General features: G+C 43.2%; 1 protein-coding gene across 2 annotated transcripts in view; it reads right to left on the bottom strand.

The window, feature by feature from the left end:
- Positions 1 to 24,348, bottom strand: part of FBLN2 (fibulin 2) — a 92,339-nt gene that overhangs the window by 18,479 nt on the left and 49,512 nt on the right. The window contains exons 3-9 of one of the 2 annotated variants that reach the window (XM_085302404.1): positions 19,052 to 19,163; positions 14,578 to 14,707; positions 10,809 to 10,995; positions 8,380 to 8,586; positions 5,280 to 5,396; positions 4,729 to 4,830; positions 3,169 to 3,309 (exon numbers count right to left, since the gene is read on the bottom strand). In XM_085302404.1, coding sequence (XP_085158530.1) covers positions 3,169 to 3,309; positions 4,729 to 4,830; positions 5,280 to 5,396; positions 8,380 to 8,586; positions 10,809 to 10,995; positions 14,578 to 14,707; positions 19,052 to 19,163 — 996 coding nt within the window. The remainder of the gene's footprint in view (positions 1 to 3,168; positions 3,310 to 4,728; positions 4,831 to 5,279; positions 5,397 to 8,379; positions 8,587 to 10,808; positions 10,996 to 14,577; positions 14,708 to 19,051; positions 19,164 to 24,348) is intronic. The other variant, XM_085302405.1, reaches the window with a different exon arrangement.

The raw sequence follows: 24,348 nt of genomic DNA on the forward strand, positions 1-24,348 counted from the left end.
CCACAAAATCAAGAGTGCCAATACCCTGCCTCGCTTCAGGACTGCAAACCAGCTCAACAAGCCAGTGACATTCTTGACAGAGCAGCACTAGAACAACGGAGTTAGGGTTTCAGCACGAAACGGAGCTAATGCCCAGCGCCGCAGCACCTTTTGTCTTCACCCGACACAGTCAAGATGACTGTGGGGTAGGGAAGAGGATATTTACAAAAATGGAATTAAGAGGAAAAACTAATTCAGTAATATACTGAAATGACATAGTCAATTTTTGACAAATTGACTAGGTCTGTGTGTGTGTGGTGGCAACATTCCTCACTCTATGTCAGTAAAAAGATASTGAAATATAGCCACATAACACTTTTTTTCCTGGAACTATTGCTGAAAACAGGAACATTTCCATGATCTATGAGTATATCTGTTGCATCTAAGAAGCTGACATTTTTGCAAAGGAATACTGTCGTTTACCTACTACTATTTTTTCAGTATACACTTCTACATTAAATTCAGATTTTTGAACATTCTTCAAAAACATGAAATGCAGACTTTTTTGTCCTGCATCTGTACTCATGAATTCTTTTCTCTTCAAATTGCTTCAGCTCAATTTGCCATACGGAATACATCCGTTTTATTTAGAACCGCTGTTCCTTTGAGACCACCCATCCCCTTCTTTAGTGGCTGTGCTCATGTACAGTCCCTATGGTTTAGGGATAAAGTGGCCACTTACTGGACTCTCTAACAGGAGGGAAAAGTTTAGATGGGTGTAGGAAAGAAAATAAAACAGTGGTCTTCTGTCAGCACATACGTGGGAGGTTGTAATGACTTTGCCTGAAAGTTACCAACAAAAGCAATCCACATTAAATGGCTCTTATCTCTGGAGAACACGGAGCTTTCAGGCCTAAAGACATTTTAATATCTACTCAAAAAGTTACACAAAGGTGGTGTGTGCACGCTATTTAAACAGCTGGTGGCTCTTCACTGTTGCCTTTCAGGAATTCTGCATATCTGCTCTTAAAGGTACCTGGAATTATAATCTCCCACAGTCTGACCAAAGGAAATTCAAGATATAAAAGGTTATCAGCTGTTTGCTGCTCTGCAAGGATTGTTCCTCCCCTCCCTGAAATATGCACATAGTGACATCATTAAAACAACAACAATTTGCAAACAAATTACCAAAGCTTTCCACATGGGGTTTGAGAGAGCTCAAGACGGAGCATACAAGCAGTTAAGCTAGGCAAGAATATCTTAGGCAAACACGGCTGCAGCAAGGCAGTTCAACAAATCAGAAACCACAGTCCGCTTGTGGCTTTTCCCTTTGACTAGAAAAGCAGCAAAAACRTTAAATACAGCAAATGCTCTGCAAGCACCAGGCACACAGCAGAGCTGCATACAAGCAGGGAGAACACCGGCGGTATCTGTTCAAAGGGAAGAGAAACGCCAACGTTTTCCAGATTGTTTAACAAGGATATCTGCAAAATGTGAACTGCCTCAGAGARATACCAAGTGTGTTATTTAGTGAAGGATAAGAGGATCTTTTAGCTTTACAAGCAAGTGTTGCGTATTTCATTCTCGCTAGCAAGGCCTGAGATGTGTCTTCTATCAGTCACAGTAAAACTTTGTTATAATGTCAGAGGGAAGAGACCAGGAGAGGAAGAAAGTGAATAACAGGATCATCTTGGCATCTTCTACAGCACCTTCTGCCAAAGCTGCTGACAAGCATGCATTAATTTAGCCTCAAAGCACTGCTGGGAGATGTAGAAAAGGGAACAGGACAGATATATCCTCACCACACGGTCCAAGAAAAAAAAATCAAGGGATTAAAGGGCAAGATTTTCAGGAGCAGAAAACACAGTGAGGCAGCTTCTTCAGCTGCTCACTTAACAGACCTTATTTTCAGAAGTGTGGTGTATGCACCAGGCTCCATTAAAGCTATGAAATGCACCATGCAGAATGTGGCCAACTGCACACGCTTCCACCTTCCAGTCTGATATTTTAACTGTAAAGGCATTTTCCTTTCCAGCAGTGTTCTGATAGACATTTAATTTAAAGTATATCGTTACATTAAATTTGTATGCTTAGCAGTATCTGATTTTTTTWAAAAAAATCCAATTTTGGCAATTTAAAGAAAATCCACAAGATATTAAATCACATTCCTGCTTGAAACTATGACACTGTGTAAACTTTCCTGCTCTTGCCCTCATGCCATATGATGCTCATTAATCAAATGAGATCATAGAGCTTTCAAACTCAGGAACAAAAACAAATGCTGTGACACTGCAAGGTTGGGATGGTGAGAAATGCAATGCTCTAGGCATAGAAGAAGGACCATAGGAGAAGGRCATAGGAGAAGGACAGGAGTAGGAGAAGACTACGTGTTCACACATGACATTATAGTCATAGGCAGCCCTGATTTCTGTCGCGAGCAGAGCCGTCCGTGGACATGGAGAGCAGAGCAGAGCCGTGCTCCGCTTTTCACAGCGTTACCACACAACACTCCCACAACTCAGGTGCCTGACTGGCTTCTGGACGAGCATCTCGCACAGAAGCTCTTTYGTAAGTGCAGGACATTGTTGTCTGAAGCAAGTGAAATCCTCATAAATACACCGAACGCTGGTAAAAGTAGATTGGTTTCTTAAATTAAATAGCAGCGGTGATATTGCAACACTATGATGCATCTTTGACTTTTATATTGAGATATCTGTTCCAGAATCATCAAAGAGATGATCTGAATTTTAAAACTTCACCATTTGGGGATGGATCTTTTCTGCCTGGAGCTGTGCAGATTTCTGGAGTTATACTTACGAAGTTTTGCTGCTGCTTTATGCCTGGGGATTTGGCAGCACTGACGCTGAGCAGAGAGATCAACTGTTATGTTGTCTTAGTCCAGTTTAACAGTCATCAGTACTGCTGTGGTCATCATATCTACGAACTTTTATGACTTTCGAGCAAAATTATATGTAGCCTGAGAATGTATTGCTAGTGAAAAAGCCAAATAGCATACAAATCATGATGTTAAATGGCTGAGCAAATGGTGCACATGTGTTTTTACTAACTCATACCGAAATGTCATATGCAAAGATGGCCAGAGAGCCTTTTAGCACAAATGGTTTAAATGCATTGCATAGCATGAAGAATTATGATGCTGTGGTGAACGGCTTATACCTATCATCTTACCAACACATTCTCTATGCCTGTTGAGTATAAAGCCCTCTGCACAGATCACTCTGTGGTTGACACAGGAGAATGATCCCAATGTGTTCACACATAATTGTCTTCTGGAACAAGCGTGAGCACCTGTGAGGCACTCATCCAAATCTATATCAACATATTGCAACCAAAAGGGAAAAACAGAATTCTATTAGAATGATTTCTGGAATGAGACAACATTTCTTTCACACYGGAGCTCTCTAAATGAAGTGTGTTGGAGCTGCTACAACAGCACCACGCCACAATATTTACAGTGTTACACTGAAAACAGGGCTGGAGCAAACCTTCAGCGACCGTCCAGTCCTCGCTCTTGTCCCTACACCTTTGTCACTGCAGAAGGAGCTGTTCTTAAAAACCAGGCAGCAGCGCAGATTCCCCGCATGGCCTTCCTAGGGAACCGACTGCGGTGCATCACCGCTCATACCTTCACAAAGACGTCTAATATAGAATACAAACATCCTCTTCCTGAAATTTAAACTCACTGCTTCTAGTGACATTTCTGAATTTCTTCATCTCCTGTAGGAAGGAGACTGCCTTGAAATGCCCATTTTGATTCTGACAATAATTAATCAAATTAGCTCCCACCACACTTGAGTAAGCAGCGCAGAGTGAACATTTATCTTGTGATATTAAATTCCCATTTTCTTCACAGACTATCTGGAATTTCATCAAAATGATTTGTTATTCAATAAGACGTGAGATTAAGAGTGATGTGAATCACTTGTGAACAGTTCTGAGCATCAAAAGCTTCTATTTGCTGGCTGCTATTGGTCCCATACTTACAGGTTTAAAATTACGGTACTGCTCCTGACCTCCAAATCCTTGCTGTGCAAAGATCTCCTTTGGGACTGTCCAAATATGCTCATTTAAAATTATATAATGTGAATGATCGTGATGCAACTTTGAAATTCACTGTTCATCACCGCACAGGTCTGGACTTCTGAGCCATGGGAAAACCATAGGGCTACACCGGCTCGTAAGGGCGGGCTCCTCACCCCAGCGAAACCTCATCGATTCAGGTTTTCCAGGCAAGCAGAAATACAACCAAACAAAACCATCAGCAAGGCAGAGCTCTAGCTCTGAGGGGGCTCCCCGGGACACCGACGTGCCAGCTGCTCCCGTTGTTGGGGAAAGCTGCCTGCGCACAGCTGGACAGACGGGAGCTGGGCAAGGCCTGCGGAGACCAAAGGAGACCATGCTGGGTAGAGGCACCAAGAGGGTGGGAGGTCAGAGCAGAAGAGCAAAGGGTGACTGGACAGCAAATAATCCAGCTTGCCTTCACTTGAAATTCCCCTGTGAAAGACATACTGGCTAGATGTGCTTCAGGAGTTATCTGCGAAGCAGATCTGCTATTCCTTCTGCCAAACCATTTCAGAGGCAGGAAGGTTTCCTCTGTGCTGCCACTGGCACTTCACAATACTGAAAATAAAGAACCCTTCGGGAAACACCTATGGATCTAAGATCAGTGGGATCAATACTAAAGTCTTTTAGCCCTGTCTCCAAAGTGTATCTTAACCACTTACTCACCTTCACAAGAAATCCCATCAGCCATTATAGTATATCCAGACAAACAAGAGCAAACAACATTTCCTTCCACAATATTGCAGATGTGCTTGCAGGGGCCATTATCTATACAAAATAAAATTGCAAAATATATTAAAATTCACAACCCAGACCAGCTGAAGTTCCAAAACTCTGGGTCACCCAAATATAATCTCAGCTTTGGAAATGGGAAATAGTTTGTAAACATCTGTTCCRGGAGCGTTAATCACTACTTTCAACCCTCCTATCACATGGAAACACACCTGTGCCCCTCCTACCTGAATTGCTCACATTACACTGCACAGCTGCATTGCTTGCCCTAAACTAAATAGCAAGTGTGTAATAACCCTGAAATCAGAGCATAGCCTCGAATTACCGCCTCATGGTTCCCCTGACAATTCTTCAGCCTTATGCCAGAGGTAACAAATTAAGGATGTGTGCTGAATTCAGACTGGGGAAGGGAGGACTGAAACTTTATTCCACCCTTCTAGACATTCCTCACGCGTCTGTGTCTGCAGTTTATCCGTCTGACATACCTTTACACTTATCCTGCTCTTCTTGTAAGGACACAATGAGCAGAGGCTGAGCCAGAGAGGCAGCTGGAGGGACAGTGGCTTCTGCTTCCAGCCTCGTCGCTTGTCTTCTGTCAGGATCTGTAAGGCAGAGGTGGATCCTGGATGGACCATCACATCCATCAAACATCCCAAGCCAAGAGCCCCCATCAAACCTTCCATCCCAGTCCACTGTGGTTTGTCACAGAAGGAAACATTTTAGTGACCTTGATAACTGTCTGTGTAAAATGCATGGAGGTGAATAACCAGTTCTTCAAGCTCACTTGTACTTGTTGCAAACAACCATCTGGTAGCACATGCATGGAGAGCTAATGGAGACACTCACAAACACCAGGRGCATAGACAAGGAAGCCAGGCTGGAAATAACTTCTGTAGAATAAAACGTGTCAACATCTAATTAGTCAAGCAGCAAGTGTTAAGTTTTAAAATGCTGCTGTATACTGTAAAGACAGTGCCTGTCTTTCATCTGATACACAAGAAATAAAGCAAAACTCAAAACCAGTCCTTGAACTTAGGCTGCCCACCCCATTTCAACATAGGATGAAAAACAGAGGCCCATCTTTACAAGCACAGGATACCCCAGAATGACTTTTTCCACAGTCAAGTAGGAAAAGAAACTAGTATCTGTCATTAAGATTTTCAACAAACATCAAAGATGTCAGAATAGTTACGAAAATCTCTGTTACATCAATATGAATAATCCAATTTCTAAATATCATCAGAATGGAAGCCTGAATCCATAAGGCTAAATTCTTCCTTAAGAGGGATGTGCCCTGTTCCCGTTCGTTTTAGCTCAAGTGACACATGGAGCAAAGCGTGAGCCACCAAGTAATGACAACAGTAAGAGATGCAGTGTAACCGCTATACAGGTCTGGGGGGGGGGGGGAAGAGTGAATTCATTTTAAAATGCAGCCACAGGTGTACAACGGGCCACGACACACCAGAGGGGAAAGCGAGACACCTGCCTGTGGCATATCCCAAATGATTTCCTCAGACAGAGATAAAAGAAGGGAGAAGTAGCTGAAGAGATTCCAGTGTAAAGTTTCTTCTTGCCTCACAGAGCCTCTGCAAGAACATCACTTCCTCCAAGTCTCACGAAAATAGTGACACCTTTTAAAAAGCAAATTTGAATATAGAAGCATTCAGAGTCCAGCAAAGAAGAGGAAATGCACTGGGAGATGAATGGAAAGACAGGTACATATGTAAAAGCATTGCATCTAACCACAGGAGTAAAAATTACTCGAGCTGTGATACTAAAAGCTGCCTGGCGTGGGTCTTGACGCAGAGGCCACGTGGCAGACACACGCATGTGCACAGACAGTACCGTGAGGAGCAGAAGGCCCCCGTGCTGCCCCGGCAGGCAGAGCAGGCACTCAGTGAAGTGCCACTTCCTTCTCCCAGCCTTCAACCTGACCCAGCACTCCACCCCGGGGCACCGAAATTGCCCTCCGTCGCTTCGGCAGCCTCCTGAGATCCTCACTTACTGCACGTCTCCTCTTTCCCTCTCTTAGGAGCCTAACTCTCACCCTGCAGCTATGTCAAGACTCGTGCTCAATACACACCAGCACTTCAGGCTATGAACAGCTGGTGGGGAACGCCGGCAGCAGCCCTGCTTCGCCCCACTCCTTCCACACGTCTCGGGTGTCTCCTTCCCAGACCCTGCCCGCGCCCGGATCCCGTACCTGAGCTGCGCTTTGCAAACCCGCTGCRCCCCAGACAGCTGTCAGCACCGCAGCCTCGCAGAGCTGCCCAGAGTGCTGACCACCCAGACACAAAACGTATTAACCTAAACCCACAGTTTTAACAGAGTTAGCCACGCGAGAAACAAAGCAAAGCAAAACAAAAATATACATATGCTCCAGGTGAGCGAACAAGCCAAATTTTGCAAAACTAAAATAAGAACCATTTTCTTTACTTTTTTTGGATTAGGCTCTTTCCCTAGAATTTCAATATAAACACCAGAGCGGAGACAGCTGCCACAGAAATACTGTCAAACGCGTTATTGATGCAAGCGCTGTAACAGCATGTTGAGAGGAATGACATAATGAATGCTCATTATTTGGCTTGGGCAAAAAGTATTTGAAGTCTAAGGAATTTTGTCATTGGATGGCAACACTTCTTTTGCTTGTTAAATAATTGAAAGCACTTGTAACTAATCTAAGGTTTTGACTTTTCAGATTATCTGATTTGAAATCTTGCCATTGGAGAACTCTAGACATCAAAACAGTTACAGTACAATAGATGTTCTTTCGAAGACTTCTACCACTTAGATATTTTTAGATACTATGTCATTGAAAGATGTTAATCAYAGAATCATAGAATCAGTAAGGTTGCAAAGGACCTCTGGAGACCATCTAGTCCAACCCCCCTGCTCAGCAGGGTCACCTAGAGCACGTTAGACAGGGTTGCATCCAGGCATGCCTTGAAGATCTCCAGAGAAGGAGACTCCACAACCTCTCTGGGCAGCCTGTTCCAGTGCTCTGTCACTCTCACAGTGAAGAAATTCCCCCTCACGTTCAGGCGGAACTTCCTGTGCTTCAGTTTCTGCCCATTGCCTCTTGTCCTGGCACACGGGAGTCGAAATTAAATATATAATAAGAAGGCAAGCAAACAAGGAATAATACACAGAGAAAATCCTGAAATCATAACCAGCAATCAGATTTGAAGAAGAAATTTGTCAGATGCTCAGACTAGGCCTTCCTATGAAGATAGGATTTGGTTCAAACTACTACTTCCCCTAATTTTCCAAAAYCTGTGCTTTTCTATCCTGTAATTATCTTGAAGGTTTCTGAGGAGAAAAAGGAATAAGTCCATAAATTCTCGCATGAAAAGTGGACCTTTCTTCTTCTCAGTTCTTAATGGAAGATGCCAATCTAACCCTCATTAAGTTATTAGAGATCATTGATTAAGGTGAGATTCCTGATTATAAACTTGATATGTCTGAGCAGTTGTCAGAGGAAATTTATAGAGCCTTGCTGTTCCGTATAGAGGAAAGCTTGGTAGCTCAGTGAAGGTAGAAAGCCAAAGACATCATCATTCATGGTTTCTTGCTCATTTTCCTCACCTGGAGAACAGCTGGTCCCATCGTCTTGCAAAGTGAATTCTGGGAAACACGAACACTTGTAGGACCCCACAGTGTTTATACACAAATGCTGACAGAGTTCTCCACCGTAGATAAGACATTCATCCAGGTCATCTCCAGGCAAGTTATTTGACAGTTCAGCTTCATTACTGATGGACAAGGCTTCGTTGTGATCATCAGTCTCTGAAACTAACAACACARCAAAACACAGAGCTTCTCTAACAACTACTTCTGGCATTAGCACCATACAGCATGGAACATCTGGCCATACAAACTCCAGATACAGTGAAATCTACCCGAAACAGTTACTCCAAGGACAAGAGAAAATGTATCCATCCTGAAGAACCGACTATTTTGCTGAAGGTCCACTACCTTCAYTCTGTAAGGCTGGAGGCAGGCTGGTGCTTTACAGGAGGCACTGTGAAAAACRGGGACCTTGGCAGGTCACAAGCTCACCTTTCACATTGACTACTAATATCATTGCTATTTMTTGTACCAGGGTATCACATCAAGGCCCCGTCTTAAATTGGCCTCACAGTAGACCCACACTGARTTTCTAATTTCAGAAGGAAAAGTTATCCAGTTAGTTGGTAARCTCCTTTCAAAACCATTAACTCCATTGATTTATAGCTACTTTTGTGTAGCTAGTGTGAGCTGTTTCATCAGATTGTCTGGGACTCACTTAACAACGACATGGTTATCCTGTCTACTGCATTTAAACATTGGCAAAAGCACTATCCCACTTTTCATCTACTGACCAAGTTTCTTAAGACCTTCTGTGACACTTCACTGTTCAGTGAGTTCCTCAGTCAGCTTCTTAAACACATACTTGCAAACTTGTGCTCTCCACTGATGCCACGCCAAAGTGCGTTGACAGGGCAATTTGGGGCTGCAATTGCTGCACATCAATTGTACATGAGCAGAAGATGCCAGTCTCTAAGAACTCTTTCACTCTTACCAGCAAGAGTTTTACAAAATAGTCAAAACCCTTGAGAGTGAACAGTTCCTGTAAAGAGGCTCTTGTGTTCTTTTCTGCAGAAATTTCAGAGACCAGAAAGATTTCCGTATGAAAACACTGCTAACATTAGGTTGGACTTAAAAAGAAAAAGAAAAAAGAAAAATCCTCTGAGCATTAGAAAAAAAAATCAAAGTTGCACTTAGGAGTTTCACAAGCTATGGTTTTCAGGAAAAAAAAGGAAACCAAGAATGCATTAGCTGTTCTTCATCTTTCAACTTTGTCAGTAATCTTTTGCAAACTTTCACATTTTTGCTTAGAAAATTGTTTAAAGTCTTCCTATTTTAAAAAGACTGTCCAAAAAAGAATTTTTGAAAGAATCCCCTGAGATTTCTAAATCTGATCCTTATCAAAGTTTCATAGTCTCTGAACTCTAGAAACGAACTCAGTGAGGTCTGAGCTAGGTCGAAATAAACCCTTGCGTTTGTTAGAGAGATATGAGTTCATGCAAAGAGCATGGACAAAATTTTAACCCCAGGATATCTCTGAGGTTATCCATAAAGACTAAAAAAATCTTGCAATTCATAACAGATGTAAAGGGTGATGCTCAAAGGAACGTGAGCTCAGGCTGACAGAAGAAGTTTCGCTGCCTAAGCTCCAGATTTGCCACACTCCCTTTGTCGTGCCTCTTTGGCTGCAGGGATTTGACTTCACTCTTCAGGATCACTATCTGCATAYGTTGAAAGAGTAAAAAAAAAAAAAAAAAAAAAAAAAAAAAAAAACTCGCAGAACTTGCAATGCTCTGCTGCTCCTCCAGTGCATACAGTGGGAGAGGTGCTATGATGTTCAGTGCTACAGTTGTATTTTTAGCTAAGTGGGTTATGAAATCTGTTCCCAGAAGGTTTCTTCGGTATCATAATCCCTGGCCTACTTTGGAAAAAAAAACACAATTTGTTTCACGCAGAATCTTTCAGTTTTGCTGCTGCTAAAAGACAATGATCAGCTTCACCTTTGCTTCTTACATGGGTCCGGTGGCTTCCTGCCCACCAGTGCTCTAAAAATGTCTTTAACAAAAAAAGGAAAGAAATAAAAGGAAAGAAGCTGCCAGGCAGGTCTGACCTAGCTGGCCTTCACCCCATGTTCTGCACTGCATGGCTTTCATAAACACTTCTCACCCAGAGAACACTTCTTACCTCTCTTTGATGTGTGACAGGTCTCTGTACTCTGTAACTCTAGGGGAAAAAATCACTAAAAGGCAGGTTATGTTCTGAGAATCAGTAGCACCTACATATTTTTTCTTTTTCAAAACTGTTTTAAGAACAAGTGAGTCTCTACACTTGATCTGAGAGTGCAGCTGGTGCTGTTGCAGCATGACTCCTCCCAACACCTCCCATTACGATCGTGCAAGAGAGAGACCYTGTCTGCAACTTCTTCTCATTAAAAGTGAAGCACTTACCCTTCTCAGGTGTCACCGTCGGCAAAGGCTCAGGATGCTTTTTTATTTCCGGATGAATAAAGTGATCCCCCCCTTTGCAGCAGGACAGCATCACATGACTGCAGGGGTAGCCCAGATTTATGTTGGACTCGCAGGTTTTCCCCTCACTCTGCAATCGCAGGCCCAGGTTACAGCAATCACAGCATTGCTGCAACAGAAAAAGACCGTCGGTAACAGCCTCTCTCAGCTGCCCTTCCGAGGGGAGCGCACGCACRCGCCTGAAGCCAGTCTGCACTTTTATAATGGAGCATCTGCAAAGCAGTTAAGGTTTACAGAGCTGCAAACATTAGAGCCCTACCTGCACTTGTTTGGCCATGCCTACACAAGCGGGTCGATCACAGTCAGGATAAATGCACAGTCTAGCTGTGACATGCATTTCTGCAACAGGGCAAGCAACAGGGGTGCTGCAGGTCACCTCTGCCCAGCTCTTACTCACAGCCATGACTACGCATACAGTATAAGTAAAATAATATAGATACACACTCCTTTGCTCTATAGTCTAGTTAGCTCTCTGAGGTGACGTAAAAGGAATTTAAAATACCTTGTGTAGACCTTAGGACCATTGGCAGCCTCYGAGCCCCATCAGTGTAACAGTAAAAAGTATTCTCTCCATGCGCTACTGCTCTGCAAACCTATTGTAGCCTTTAAATACCTGATTGTCTTGGCCACCATCCCACTGAGACTGTGGCTGCAGAAAGGCTAGGGTGTACTCTAGGGATGATCTGCTTTTTTACTCCTTTCATGAATGCAGCTAAAGCAGCAGCACAAATGGAGCGCAGCAACAGCTTGGTGCACTGGGTTATCCCTGAAACGCACTCTCTCCTGGGGACTCCTCGGGTGCAGGTGGCAGGCAAAAGCAGTCCGTGCTTTACTGAGCCACAAATGAACTCACTGCACAGTTAGGCCAAAAAAGTACATCAGATAAATTATAACAGATCCCAAATAAGATTCAAAAAAGTCCTTATGCAGAGTGGATCCCTAATCAAGCAAGGAAGCAGAGGACCTGCAAGTCTCTGCTACAGAGGCGTACAGAGATCGTATGTGAAGGAAGACGCTTTCCTCGATTTGTACATGATGTCCCTRCAACCCCAATACAGAAACTTCGATGCCTGAGCTCTGGTGGAATAGTTATAAAATGCGGAGAAACGGAGTCTTTTTCCCTCCGTAAATCCTTCGATAGTCAAGACACCGAGGAGGGCAGCACGCGTTTGCAATTCGCAGCCACACTGGAACAGCCTCTCTGAACCAGAAGTGATTTCAGACTATTCCAATATTCAGTCTGTGACCAGGCGTCAGACACATAAAACAGTCATAATTCYGCCTGGCACCGGTTAGTTATGTCAACACAAAGTCCAAGAACGGAACAGAAGAAAACCAAACTGAGCTCCCGCCTCCCRGGAGAGAAATCTCCAACCTGGGGCRAGCCAMCAGCAGAAGCAGCGTTGTGAGAGCAGGACACAGCACGGAAATGGAAAGGATCATGTTTCACGAGTAGCAGCCCCAGACTGGCATTAGCATCGGCACCCGCTCTGCCTCCCCCAGGGAGCCGTGGAAACCCGTGCGCTGACAGCCCAAACCGCAGGAGCACCTCTGCTGAGCCACCCTGCTCCAGCTTCAGACCCCGCGGCTTTAGGGATCCTTCATGTTTCATGCACAACTCATAAGCATCCCTTGCATTCTCAACCTAGGACCTTTGGCTGCAGCTCATATTTATACCCCTTCTTGCTAATCTGAAATGTCCCAAAATGTCATAAGCAATAAAAGTGATTCACGTTTATAAATATGCAAGCCATAAAGAGCTGTCACTTTCTCCAAAGCAGAGACCCATATCGGCTCCCAAATACGTGTTTGTGACAAGTTTCCAGTACAGGTCCCTAAGGTATTGAATTATCTTTAGTACTAGTGGGATTGAAGTCATGTTCACAAAAGAATTCTTAAAAAAAAAAATCTAGCTATAATGGATTACCATTTTGCTAGAAATGAAAAAAAAAAATTGTCATCCTCCCCAAACCCAGAATCCTCAAATTCAAAATTCAGTTTTATAAACTAAAAATTTTTATTTTTTGTAAATATTTTTAGTTTTGGTACAATTTTTCAACTTCAGTATTCAAAACGAAAGAAGTTAAGAGTAATGCATGCTTTTACTGAAGTGCTGTTTAATATTGAAATTGTTGTCATGAAAAATACGGCCTTTTACAGTCATAATTTTGATTCACAATTTATCCCATGTGCAAGCATCACAGTGGGTATTAAATCAGTCACACACTTTTGTGTTCAGATATTTTCCAGATGAAAGCAAGTGCTCATTTTCCAGTGGAAAATGTGTTTACTGAAAAGTTCCTTCTAAAATGCAAAAACTTAAATGGTTTTAACAGTCTATTTACCATTTTTAGAACTTTACCAGAATTCTACAASTGAATTAATAGCAAATATTACTATTTTTACTGTGACCTTGAGACCACTGTTTGTACACCAACATGGAGAAACATAGCTTGAGAACCGCTGCTCGATTCCCCACTTTTTGTGTTCCTCCCGAAAAGCATTCCTGCAACCCAGCACAACGGGGCTTCCGGCTGTGGCATGTCCAGTAGTGAGAAGTCCCTAAAACCACGTGCTTTTGCCTTAGAGGAAACAACATGGAAAACCGACCTAGCGTGCAACCGTACTGAACATGAGCCCACTAACTAGAAAAAAACCAAGAGAGAGGGAGCAGGAGCAGGAGAGGGAGAAGGGGARGGGGAAGGGGTGCGGGAGAGAGCCTGCGCCTGCTCCCGGATGCACAAGTTCGGTGCCTTTCGCTCTATAYTCTAATGCTAGACTCCAGACCCAAGTAAGTAATAGTTTTGAGAATGAAAAATTGTCACAGTTGATTAAACTTTAGCTCGGCAGTACATGTCCACGTATTTCCCTTACAGTGAACAGTTATTCACGAGGGTCGCTGATGTATAGGAACAGACAGAACTAATAAGTTCCCTGCTGAGACAACGGAAGCTCCGCTTAAGCCTAGATATAGCTATGTAAATTATTATCAGAGTTAAATGAATTCTGAAATGCACCCTTCTGGCAAAAACAAGAGAGGCAAGCAGGCAAGATGCTGAATCTTCAGATTGGTTTAAATTGGTTTGGTTCCATTGACTCTTCTAAAGCAAATCTCATTTATACCAGCTGAGGCAGTGGCTCATGCTTTGTAATTTGAACCATTGGTTAATGGTCTGCCTTTATTTATGAACAAAAGCCTCCATCATCATCTGAAATGCTTGCTCTTCTAGTCCACTGTTTTGTTTAACTGAGAAATGAGACTGCTATTCAAAAATGTAGACAAGCAAACGGTTCAGTAATGGGTTTCCCATTGAATCTTTGATTAAGTTTTGGACTATCATTTTCTGAACTCTGCTATACCATAGAGAGAAAAATTAAAATGTTATTTTCAGCTATTTCTAAAGTGAGGAAGCAAAAGTAATGCAGCAGGTTAAATTTTAAAAATGAAGATGGAAATTACTCAAATCACAATTGCTGTGAAGTTCTAAAAGGGGGTGTATCCACCAGACAACCGAAACCTAAATGCAAACAACCCCAAATCCATAACTTTGTGTAATTTTCCTGCCTCATTCCTACAACTTTAAAATTTACTAAGCTGCATAATAATGTATGGAGAACCTTGTGCTAGCTGCCTGAAATGAAGATACCTCTTACTCAGAACAAAATCAGTAGAAGCGTCACAGCAACTTACCTTATACAAGGACCCTCCACAGGTCTCGCTTTCCTCCGGCCCGCACACGTCCCCCTCCTTSGCAGCGACCATGCCAGCCAGGCAGCTGTTCTCCCTTATGGTGGAGATGCAACACTGCTTCTGAGCAATTCTGCAAGGGATCGGGGAGGCCAAGGGTTAAGAGACATTCAGAAGACGTCASGGCGGGACACAAGGAACAACACGCAACAAATACCAGGGCTACCGGATTCACAGTACCTCTGAGTATTTGATCTCTATGACATACGTGTCTTTACTAATAAAATACAGATTGTACCACAGACCTTTGCRGGATATAGCTCTAACTCTCATTTCTAATAAAAACATGCACAGATAAAGGTTCTAGGAGCTCCCTGCTTAGGTCACTACCTCTCAAGCTCTGGTCAGGGACATCCTTTTCAGCTCATCTGTATTTGTGCAAAAGCCCATCGTCCCCACGTTTTGCTTCTCTGAAAGGGTAGGATCYCTCTTCCCTGCAGGCCTGGGGAAGGAAAATGCACCTGCACACACCAACTCCTTCACCAGCCAGGAGTGTGAAGCTCCTGCCAGGACTTAAGATGAGTTAAATTCCAAATTGGTGTTAAACACATCCCCAAACCCATCTAACCCTTCCTTTCTACACCCTGCAGAGAGATTGTAACCCAGAATTTGATCACTCCTCTGACTCAGGTTATCAAAGAGAAGATTATAGGTGACTTGATCATTATATACAAAGCACATATGGCATATACATTTACTATAGATGGCTCCTCAAGCCAACATTTTAACAAGATTCACTGAAGGTTGAAATGAAACAGATTCAAAGCATAAATAAATGGCCAATTCCCAAATGCCACTGAACAGCAGYTCATCAGAATAACAGAATACTCTTCTCCACTGACTATTTTTAAATCTATACACGGATTTTTTCCCTCTTCCAAAGACCTACCTCTTTCTTTCATTCATACATACAAATTGGCAAGCAAAATGATCACACAGTCCCTTTGGATTTAATCCAGACCCATGCGCCGGGCCTGGAGAGGCATATGCCTGGTCGCGGGGAGGGCAGCAGCCCTCAGAAAGGAGGGCGAGGAAGAGGAGGAAGCTGCTACACCGTGTCCATCAGCTGCAGGTTGGGCACACAGGGCACAGAGGAGCGTGTTAAACCTCAGAGGATATACTGCTCTATGTTACTAGCAGCAGTAAATCTCTATTTTGGATTGATTTGGTGGCATGAAAGAATYAGACACAATGTTCCTTTTTCCAAGAATAACCTTGATACCTTCTGCTGCTGCGGTGTTACCAGCACGCTATCTTTCTGTGCAATGATGAGCAAAAGGTTGATACATTTTACCAGCCAGTGGCTCAGAGCAAATCAACAGTCCTGCAAGAAACACCTTTGCACACAAAAAATATTTGTCAGTCRTGTGCCATTATTGCTACAATAAAATAGGATTGTCCTAGGAAACAACACCCTTTCTCTTCTGACAACAATGCATTTCCAAGTCACAGCTTTCATCCAAACGTTTCAATAAAAAAATAGAAGAAGATGTTTCTTATTCCAGTAAAAACTAGCCAGTGGGAGCCATTTGGCCATTTGCACAATGTCAGTGGCCACTTGTGTCAGCTTTAGGTTAATATTTTTATGCTAGATCATGCAGGACAAATGCAACCAGGAAACAGTGGTTTGAGTTCAAACTTCCTAAAGRTTTCTTAGGTTTTTTTCTAAAAAAAACCCTAAACCAACAGAAAACTATTATAGTTTCTGAAAATGCAAAGTGTTTTTATGTGTGTGTACACTGCTAAAACACYAAAATTTGTACAGATTCATGTTCTTCAGAACTGTGACATTTAGCTATGAGAAATTCTTTTCCAGTGTGAAATACATCATAGAAACACAGTATTATCTGGAATATTTCTAGACTTCTTCTAATTTAGCATTTCTTTAACTRTATCAGTATGGCTCAGTTTTAGGTATTCTGAAAAATGAACTGGGAATGAACGTTATTAGACAACATAGTGTTGTTTCTTCTTCATAAACCTACTCTTAGCAGGCCAGACAAATAAATGGTTTGTTGGTACAAAGAATATCCAGAACATTTCTGCATTAGAGAAAAATCCCCAAGCTATCACCAGTGCAATGACACCAACGTGTCACCTCTACCTGGGACACAGAGCATCGGCAAAAAGCAGGAGTCACACTTGTGCTGCTAATCTACGTGCCACCCAGATAAACGTGGCTCGGTGCTGATAAAACACATTCCAATCATGAGATTAAACCTACTRTGGTGGGTCAGATCAAATTTCAGGTAGCCTGACACACTCCTGCCAATATGGCCAGCAGCATGTGCTCAGGGGGCACCTTCACATCTCGCAACCGAAGGAGCAGCTACAACAAACTTGCTTTGTTTTAACTTCATTCATCTCGTTACCACAGATGATTTCTTTCTGGTAGGCTCAGCTGTAACAAGTTTCTCTGTTGTAGAAGTCATTCCTAGGAAATTTCTTCCTGCTGTCTCTTTAGAGGACCACTGTGTCCATACCCTCAGCAAAAGCAATCAGATTGTATTTTAAAAGACTTCAAGCAAGCAATGCTTACTTTACTGCCTAACACTTGAGAGGTCTGGAGGAAAGGGGCAGACGGGAAAATTCATACTGCAGTGTGGTGGGGTTTCGCATACAACCCGCAGGCAGGCAAAAAACACCTCAGCGTGTCCCTGGCTGTGCACGACGTTGYGACTGTCTGTTAGCGTGTGGGGGACATTGCATTTCACACATCGCTCACCACCAGCCGCGGGCAGCCAGCTCTGCGCTAACTCTGAATTGTGTATTTTTAAARCCTCATCCTAAACTTGATCATCTCCGTTAATACATCTGCCATCCCAGCTAGCAGAGTTGGTCACTACACTGAGATAGGCCAAGCCTGCCTGAACAGAARACATCCAAAGAAATCAAGATGCAGCAACAAGTAGCCTAACATCTAAGTCTGTGTCACTTAGAAACTCCAAAATGGCATTTGGAAGTGACAGCAGTTGAAAACAGCTGAAGAGAAAGCAGAGCTACAAGCTCCACAGACACGCCGAGGATGCCATCCAGCGGCCTCAGCCGCAGACTGGGCTCTCTGGTGCACAGTAACTAGCTAATTGTTGCAACTAATATCTACCTTTCGTATTTTTTAATCTTTAGCTAGGGAGTAGAGCTAGTAGCAGGCTCTGAGGAACTTGCGTTGCTTCCCTCTTCTGACACGTGGGATGGTGAGAGAAGGTATAGGTACCCGCACGGTGAAAAGCTCTGCATGCTGGCCCATGGCCTAAAGGGAGTAGTAAGTTTCTATCTACACTTTCAAGGCTTTGAGGCCACAAATTCAAATACTTCTCTAAAAGAAACATTTTCTTTACGCAGAATATTCACAAGAGTTTCTTAAAATCTTTAAAACAGGGATGACACAACTGAAATTTTGAAAGTAAAATAAATGAACTGATCTCATATTCTTTTAAATCCTGAGAGATTCTCACRGACTAATGCGTTCTGAATCTGGCTTTTTCATCTAAACTCAACCTCAGATGTGCAGGTGCAACTCATTAATGCATTGGATTTGCACTTACTTAGGCCTAARCTGGATTTTTTTAATCTGCCTTTACTTCATAGACAGTTGGTATGTGTCAATTATGTCATGCTAAAATTCAGTGGAGAGGATTATACTCTCCCAGTAACTTTGCAAAGGTGCAATGAMACTATAAAATTGATTTTCTAAAACTGATTACATCAAATTACTTTAAAGCTAAAATGCTGAGATCAGTCTTAGAAGAATCCACCTGGCTTATGCTGCAGCATTTGGGTTGCAGAAAATTTTGCTTTTGGCCCTCCCAAAGGCTTATTCCAGATTAGGGGGAGGCAAAGCAGGGAGAAGAGAGAGTGAGAGGAAGAATTCAGTCAGCATTAKGCAATGATCATGTTAGTCCCACCACCTTCCTTCTGATGCTGAGCAGTTTGAATCTGGTACCCCGGCTCAGACCAGATGCTACTGAATCCAGCAGCATTATCAGGACGTCTGGTACCCTCCAGCTGAATAAAGAGAGCAGAACCAGCAGCCATTTATATTGGCCAATAAACATATCATTTAATGATATGGATAATCATTGCATTTAGCACTTGCCAAATGGAAGACAAACACATTAAGCTACTCTGTGCTTCTATTTATCTGCAGTTCCACAGATGTGCATAAATTTGGGAAACAAAAATATGTGCTCTGTTCATGTGACAGAGGAAGAAGAAACTGTAGAAGGCTTTTGTTTAGATCAGATATTGCAGAAAGGGAGYGGGAAAACCTTCTTCACATTGCTAGTCTACCAATAATTTACAAATGAATGAAGCAGTTCCCTGTCTCCTGGAGATCACGTGAACTGACCAAATATTTGGCTTATTCTAATGGGTTGCTCACTAAATTAATGAAATGCTCAGTTTTTGACTTACGTACCTGCAAATATCACCGTCCATTCCACTTATAGGAATTTCTGTGCATTCTCCATTGTCTATAGCCCACTGCTGTCCAGCTCCACAGCAGCTTTCAATCAATTCCTTTGTGGAACCTGTATAAAACACACACATGGAATATTTTGTATGGAATGGATTGGTATGGGGGTTTGGATTTGTTTTCTTAATTGAGAAGAGATTTAAAATAACAGTAGTTCAGCATTTTGACACATTTCATTTGGTAATATGCAAAATAATTTGATTTTCCAACATCAAAGAATGGTATAATATTCTGGGGAAAGGGAAGAGAAAGAGTTCTTGCCCAGCCGAACCTCTTGACTCACCACCAGGATCAACAACTATTTTGATAACATCTTCTGAATGGAACAGAACTCGGGCTTAATCAGTCTTCAAGTACCCAAGTTCAGGCAAGGCTGCACTCAAACATGCCTTTTGTGCATGTGCTCCAGATTATTTGAAATACAAAAGATTAATTCTACATAAAAATATATCTTTACTACTATTCAGAAGCACTGTCTCACATTAAAATTCACTGGGCTGGATTTTAATCTGTCAGTAGTTTTACAACGGTGCAGCACTACTARGAGTAGGAGAACGACTCCGCCAACAGGTCAGAGTCTCTAAGGGCCGGAACCCAGACRTACCTCTTGAAAGGCCGAAATCAAATGCACTCTACTTCAAGAGATATTTTAGTAGTATAGTCTGTACTTACATATTGCACCCTGCAGTGACARACCTATGGAGAAGCACCAGCCCTTTAGGTTAAACACACCGGAAAATGGAGGAGTCTCCTGACACCCACAGTATCCTGATGTTACCTGGTAATGYCTTTCAGTGAGGCATGGTATAAGCATATGCGAGTTTTAAATAGAGTAAAAAAAATAGTTTGAAGATGACTCCATCTTTGGAACCTCTGGAAAAAAACACCCATTCTTGAAAAATCCTGTTTAGTCGCTTAGTGCAAGTTGATTTCCTAAGCCACCACGCTGGTGTAACAGTGACTTCACTATTGCTAGTTGGGCTAGCGTGAAAGGAGTGTTCAAGCAAAGTTCACAAACCAGCTACAACACCCGAACCGTACGCAAGCTCGACACACTGCACGCACGAGCCTCAGCTGCTCTCCTACGCTGACTTGCAAATACAGTGTTTCACATACGAATAACAACCAACTTAAATGCATTCCTTGTTACAGTCTCTTAAAGCTCTCAGTATTTAACAGGAGGGGGTTTTGATAAGTGTGACGTATGTAGTGCTAAGAAATAGTCTGATGAAGCAGTTTCACTCCTAGGACAAAGCACGTATACCTAGAGGGTCCCAGGGCTGAACTGGATGCTTCAGTTAGTTTAAGCCGTAATCAAAAGGCCTAGAGAGACACAACTATGACTCTGCTGACGAGCTCACGCAAAACACAGGCACTCATACGCAGAAAAAGAAGGAAATGTAGAACACTGCACTACTTCATACATTTTGCCTTGTAGATTTCCATGTAAGCAAATTTTCCGGTTAAAGTGAAATATAAACTAAACTAGTAGATTTGCGGGACACGGGATATCTGCTCTGTAGAACAGACTCAAGTCAGGTCAGACAGGTCACAAACACTGTTTTGTGGAGAAATTCACCTTGTGATCGGACATTTGCCACGCTACTGAGATGCAAATACTGAAAAAATCACTAGCACAAGCCAACTAAATTGACACCAGAGTGCAAGGAGCAGTAGGCAAACAGTGTCCTACTGCCCCAATAGGCAAACCCTCCTCGTCCGTGCAGCGTGTGGGCTCCACCATGCGAAAGAGCAATGGGGCAGGTGGTCTCCCCTCCCACCAGCTAACAAGTATGCAGCTGTGGCYGTGTGCTTCAGCATTAGTTATGCAATTCTCAGTTAGAAAATGATGAACCGTAAGAGGAACCAAGAAGACCAAAAGCCCCCAACACTGTGCCTAGGCTTGAATTGTGTCAGGTCGGTGGGTGGCAACGGGCCGTAGGTAGCTCAATACCTGCGGAGCCCCTGACAACCACTCAGCACCCACACACACTGCAGATAGGTARATGCATTTTCAGGATCAAACTTCTTTGCCAATTTCTAGATGAATCTCTCCTGAGCCACCTCAGGGGTAGAGGGGCAAACTTCTTTCTCTAGATGGGTTTTAGGAATGATTGTGCTACTGCAGAATTGCAGGGTGGCTGCTGAAGGTGCCATGCTCTCCAGTTAAAACTCAGGAGGAAAAGTAAAAATTTGGAAAACAGTCTCTGTAGGACTGGCCTTGTGCTCTTCTGATCTATTAGGGAATTATATTCGAGTCCATAAGAGCGCCTCCGGAGCCACTGCAGATCTGCTCCTGTCAGCAACTGAGAACCCTCCCCTCCTGAACGTCAACAGCAAGGTTAGATGACAACTTCTCCAATATGCCAAATATGCTAGGGAAAATAAAATAAAATAAAATAAAAAATAAATAAAWAAAGATCCTTTCTTTTGTCTGCATTTAGTATGCAGTGTCATGCCAAAAAAAAAATCTTTACAAAACTGCAATATTTTCTATTAGTGAAACATTTGCAGAAACAGCTACAGTTCAAAACATGTGGGTATCGAGGCTGCACCGTACAGAGGGCAGGAACAGAGAGGGCAGCGCCTGCGTTACCAGCACAGTTCTGCTGCCTGTCGCAGGGGTAYGGCAGCTACCCTGCATCTCAGTCAATAGTCGTGCCTTAAGCTGTACCTTATCTGGTGGAGCTAAGTGATCACMGGATCTCAAGGTTAAGAAGTTCAAATGAAGTGTAGTACTATCTTCAACGTTAAAAAATTTGTCACTTAGAGAAATCATGTCACTTCTACACAAGACTATTCCTTTGTACTCTCTTACAATTAATTTAGGAAATAATACTWGATTTTGGAAACAGGAAGGTTCACTTGCTTTATGAAAATCAACTAGAAAGTTTAAAAACACTTACACAAACACAGATAGCACTTGCTATTGTAAAATGTCTGTTCATGAAAAAAAAGCAATTTAAGAAACTGTATGAATGGTATGTAACAGGAAGAGAAAAGAGATAGAAGAAGAGAGTACTTGTCCCATCACTGACTGAGAGCTGGAAGAAAAATGACCGTATGTCCTTCCCCTCCACATTCACGCACCCTCCGGAGCGSGTCACTTCACACGCGTTACAGCAGTCCCTTAGCAAGTCCCGACCCACGTTTGCTTTGGCTGAGCCCTGTTTACTGCTCAGGATGCCAGATGAAACATGATCTCGCGGCAGTCTAGCAGTAGGATGAAGTCAYGGCACCAGGGACAGAGAGGACGGCTTCGTTTCCCTCGAAGGCCATCTCGGAGCTGAGCCCAAAACTACTGCCGGGGTCGGGGCGGGGGGACGTCTCGGCCGGGCTGCCGGGCCGGGGTGCCACGTGGGGGCCGCCTTTCTGGTCTCCTCGTGGCCACAGAGCGGCTCCACCGAAAGTCCACCTCAGAGCAGGAGCCCATCATCGTGGGCAAACAGGGACACTAGGAATTTCAGACTGTGCTTCCCGGGTTTTCAGTTGAAGCATTGCACYTTTTTAATTTTTTCACGGAAAAGAGAAAACGGTCTGGGGGAAAATGCCTTCTTTGTCACTAACTCGGCTGAGCAACGCACGAGATCACCRGCAGCGACCAGACTCGACCCGTCGCAGTAAGCCGGTAGCCCGGGGCATCGAGCTTCCCACGACCGCCCACCAGCCGGCTGGGGCTCCCCAGCCCCTATTCACATAACCGCTTTTTATGCCGCCAGCGACCAACGACGACCCCAGAACAGTTGCATCCGTTYTTCCAGTCTGCAGTGAGAGGGAGAATTGGGTGTCCACGGCCGTGTGACGAGCGGGACGCCAAGCAAACTCCTCGGGAAAGCACGGGCCCGGGGAGGGCGGCGGAGCAGCACCCTGCGCACAGACCTCTTCCCTGCTCCTCTCAGCCTTTATTTATATGTTGAAAAAAGTGGAAAAAWKGRAAAAAAAAAAAAAAAGGCTGTGCTTTAGTCTTGAATTTTTACTTTGTTTTCCCGAAGGCGCAGGGGAGGGGCAGCCCAGACCACCCGCACGGGCGCCAGCCTGGAGGCGTCCGCCTCGGCCCGGCTGCCCCCACGCAGGCGTGCGCGGAGCCCCGACACGCCAGAGCCTGCGTAACGCAGCGCATCAGCACCGGTAAAAATACACTCGTGTCTTCAAAGCCGTATGAGTCACAAGAGTCGCTGCATGACACGGGAGGGATTATATATGCAGTTAAACTAGGCAGGAAATAAAGCTGGTACCAGATAATTACAAAACACTGCAGTAATACAGCTTTCCAGCCTCGCTTTTCTTCAGTGCCTGGTGGAAACTCCATTCATTTTACCAAATGCAGAAACACATTTTCTGTTACAGTATTGTTAGCTTTAAAGCTCGAGAAAGCAGAACTCACTAATCTATATTAATCTACATGATATATAATTCAAATAAAAATGAGCTACTCATTGCTCACTAAAGATTCAATACCAGAKTGCTGTATTGAAGTGCCATAATATTAAGCAGTTATATTTACAAAATATATTCCCTTTCATTATGATCTTATGAATAATTAAATCAAGGATGCAGTTATAAYAACTGAACAAAGTATTGCATTTTATCTCAATCAGGAATTAGAAAAACTGAATAATTCATAATAGGACTTGCAGTCATTAGCATGGATTTATGAGAGTTTGATTATACATTAGCAAGCACAAATATATACAGCTAGATGCACGCACATGACTGAAGATAACAGCTTCTAAACTGGATGGGAACTTTAAGCTATAATAGAAATACTTACAAATTCAAACAGGGTTTTATTTATTTGGGGATTTCATGATATTAGCAGATTTAGAAGTAGATTTGCATCTGCTCAGTGAAAGAAAGTCATTTTATTTGAGAACACCACAGYCGTGAGCGCTCCTTACACCGCGCGTCGCTCATACTGCGCGCAGTCACCTAACAAGACACCTGGCAACAGMTAAATCGTTACAGGCGAACGGCTTCACCAGAAAAAAGAAAGTAATTTCTCTCAGACTGTACTACAAAACAGCAGTGTGTCTCCTCGCTTGTTTTCAATTTATAAACTTATCTCTCACAATTATCTTCCTACATCACCCTGCAGATACGAACTAAAGTACATTTTGGCCTCATCGCAAAACCGCGTGTGCTGTCTTTCGGACACTCAGAATTTGACTCGAGAATTTAGAGAAAYGTTTTTCCCTCCTGAGGATTTTAATTCGCCCTTCGCTGTGCCTTAACTCAGGGTG

This window comes from Rhea americana, unplaced genomic scaffold (genome assembly GCF_003343005.1).
Source record: "Rhea americana isolate MKP2758 unplaced genomic scaffold, rheAme1 scaffold_19, whole genome shotgun sequence".
Lineage (NCBI taxonomy): Eukaryota > Metazoa > Chordata > Aves > Rheiformes > Rheidae > Rhea > Rhea americana.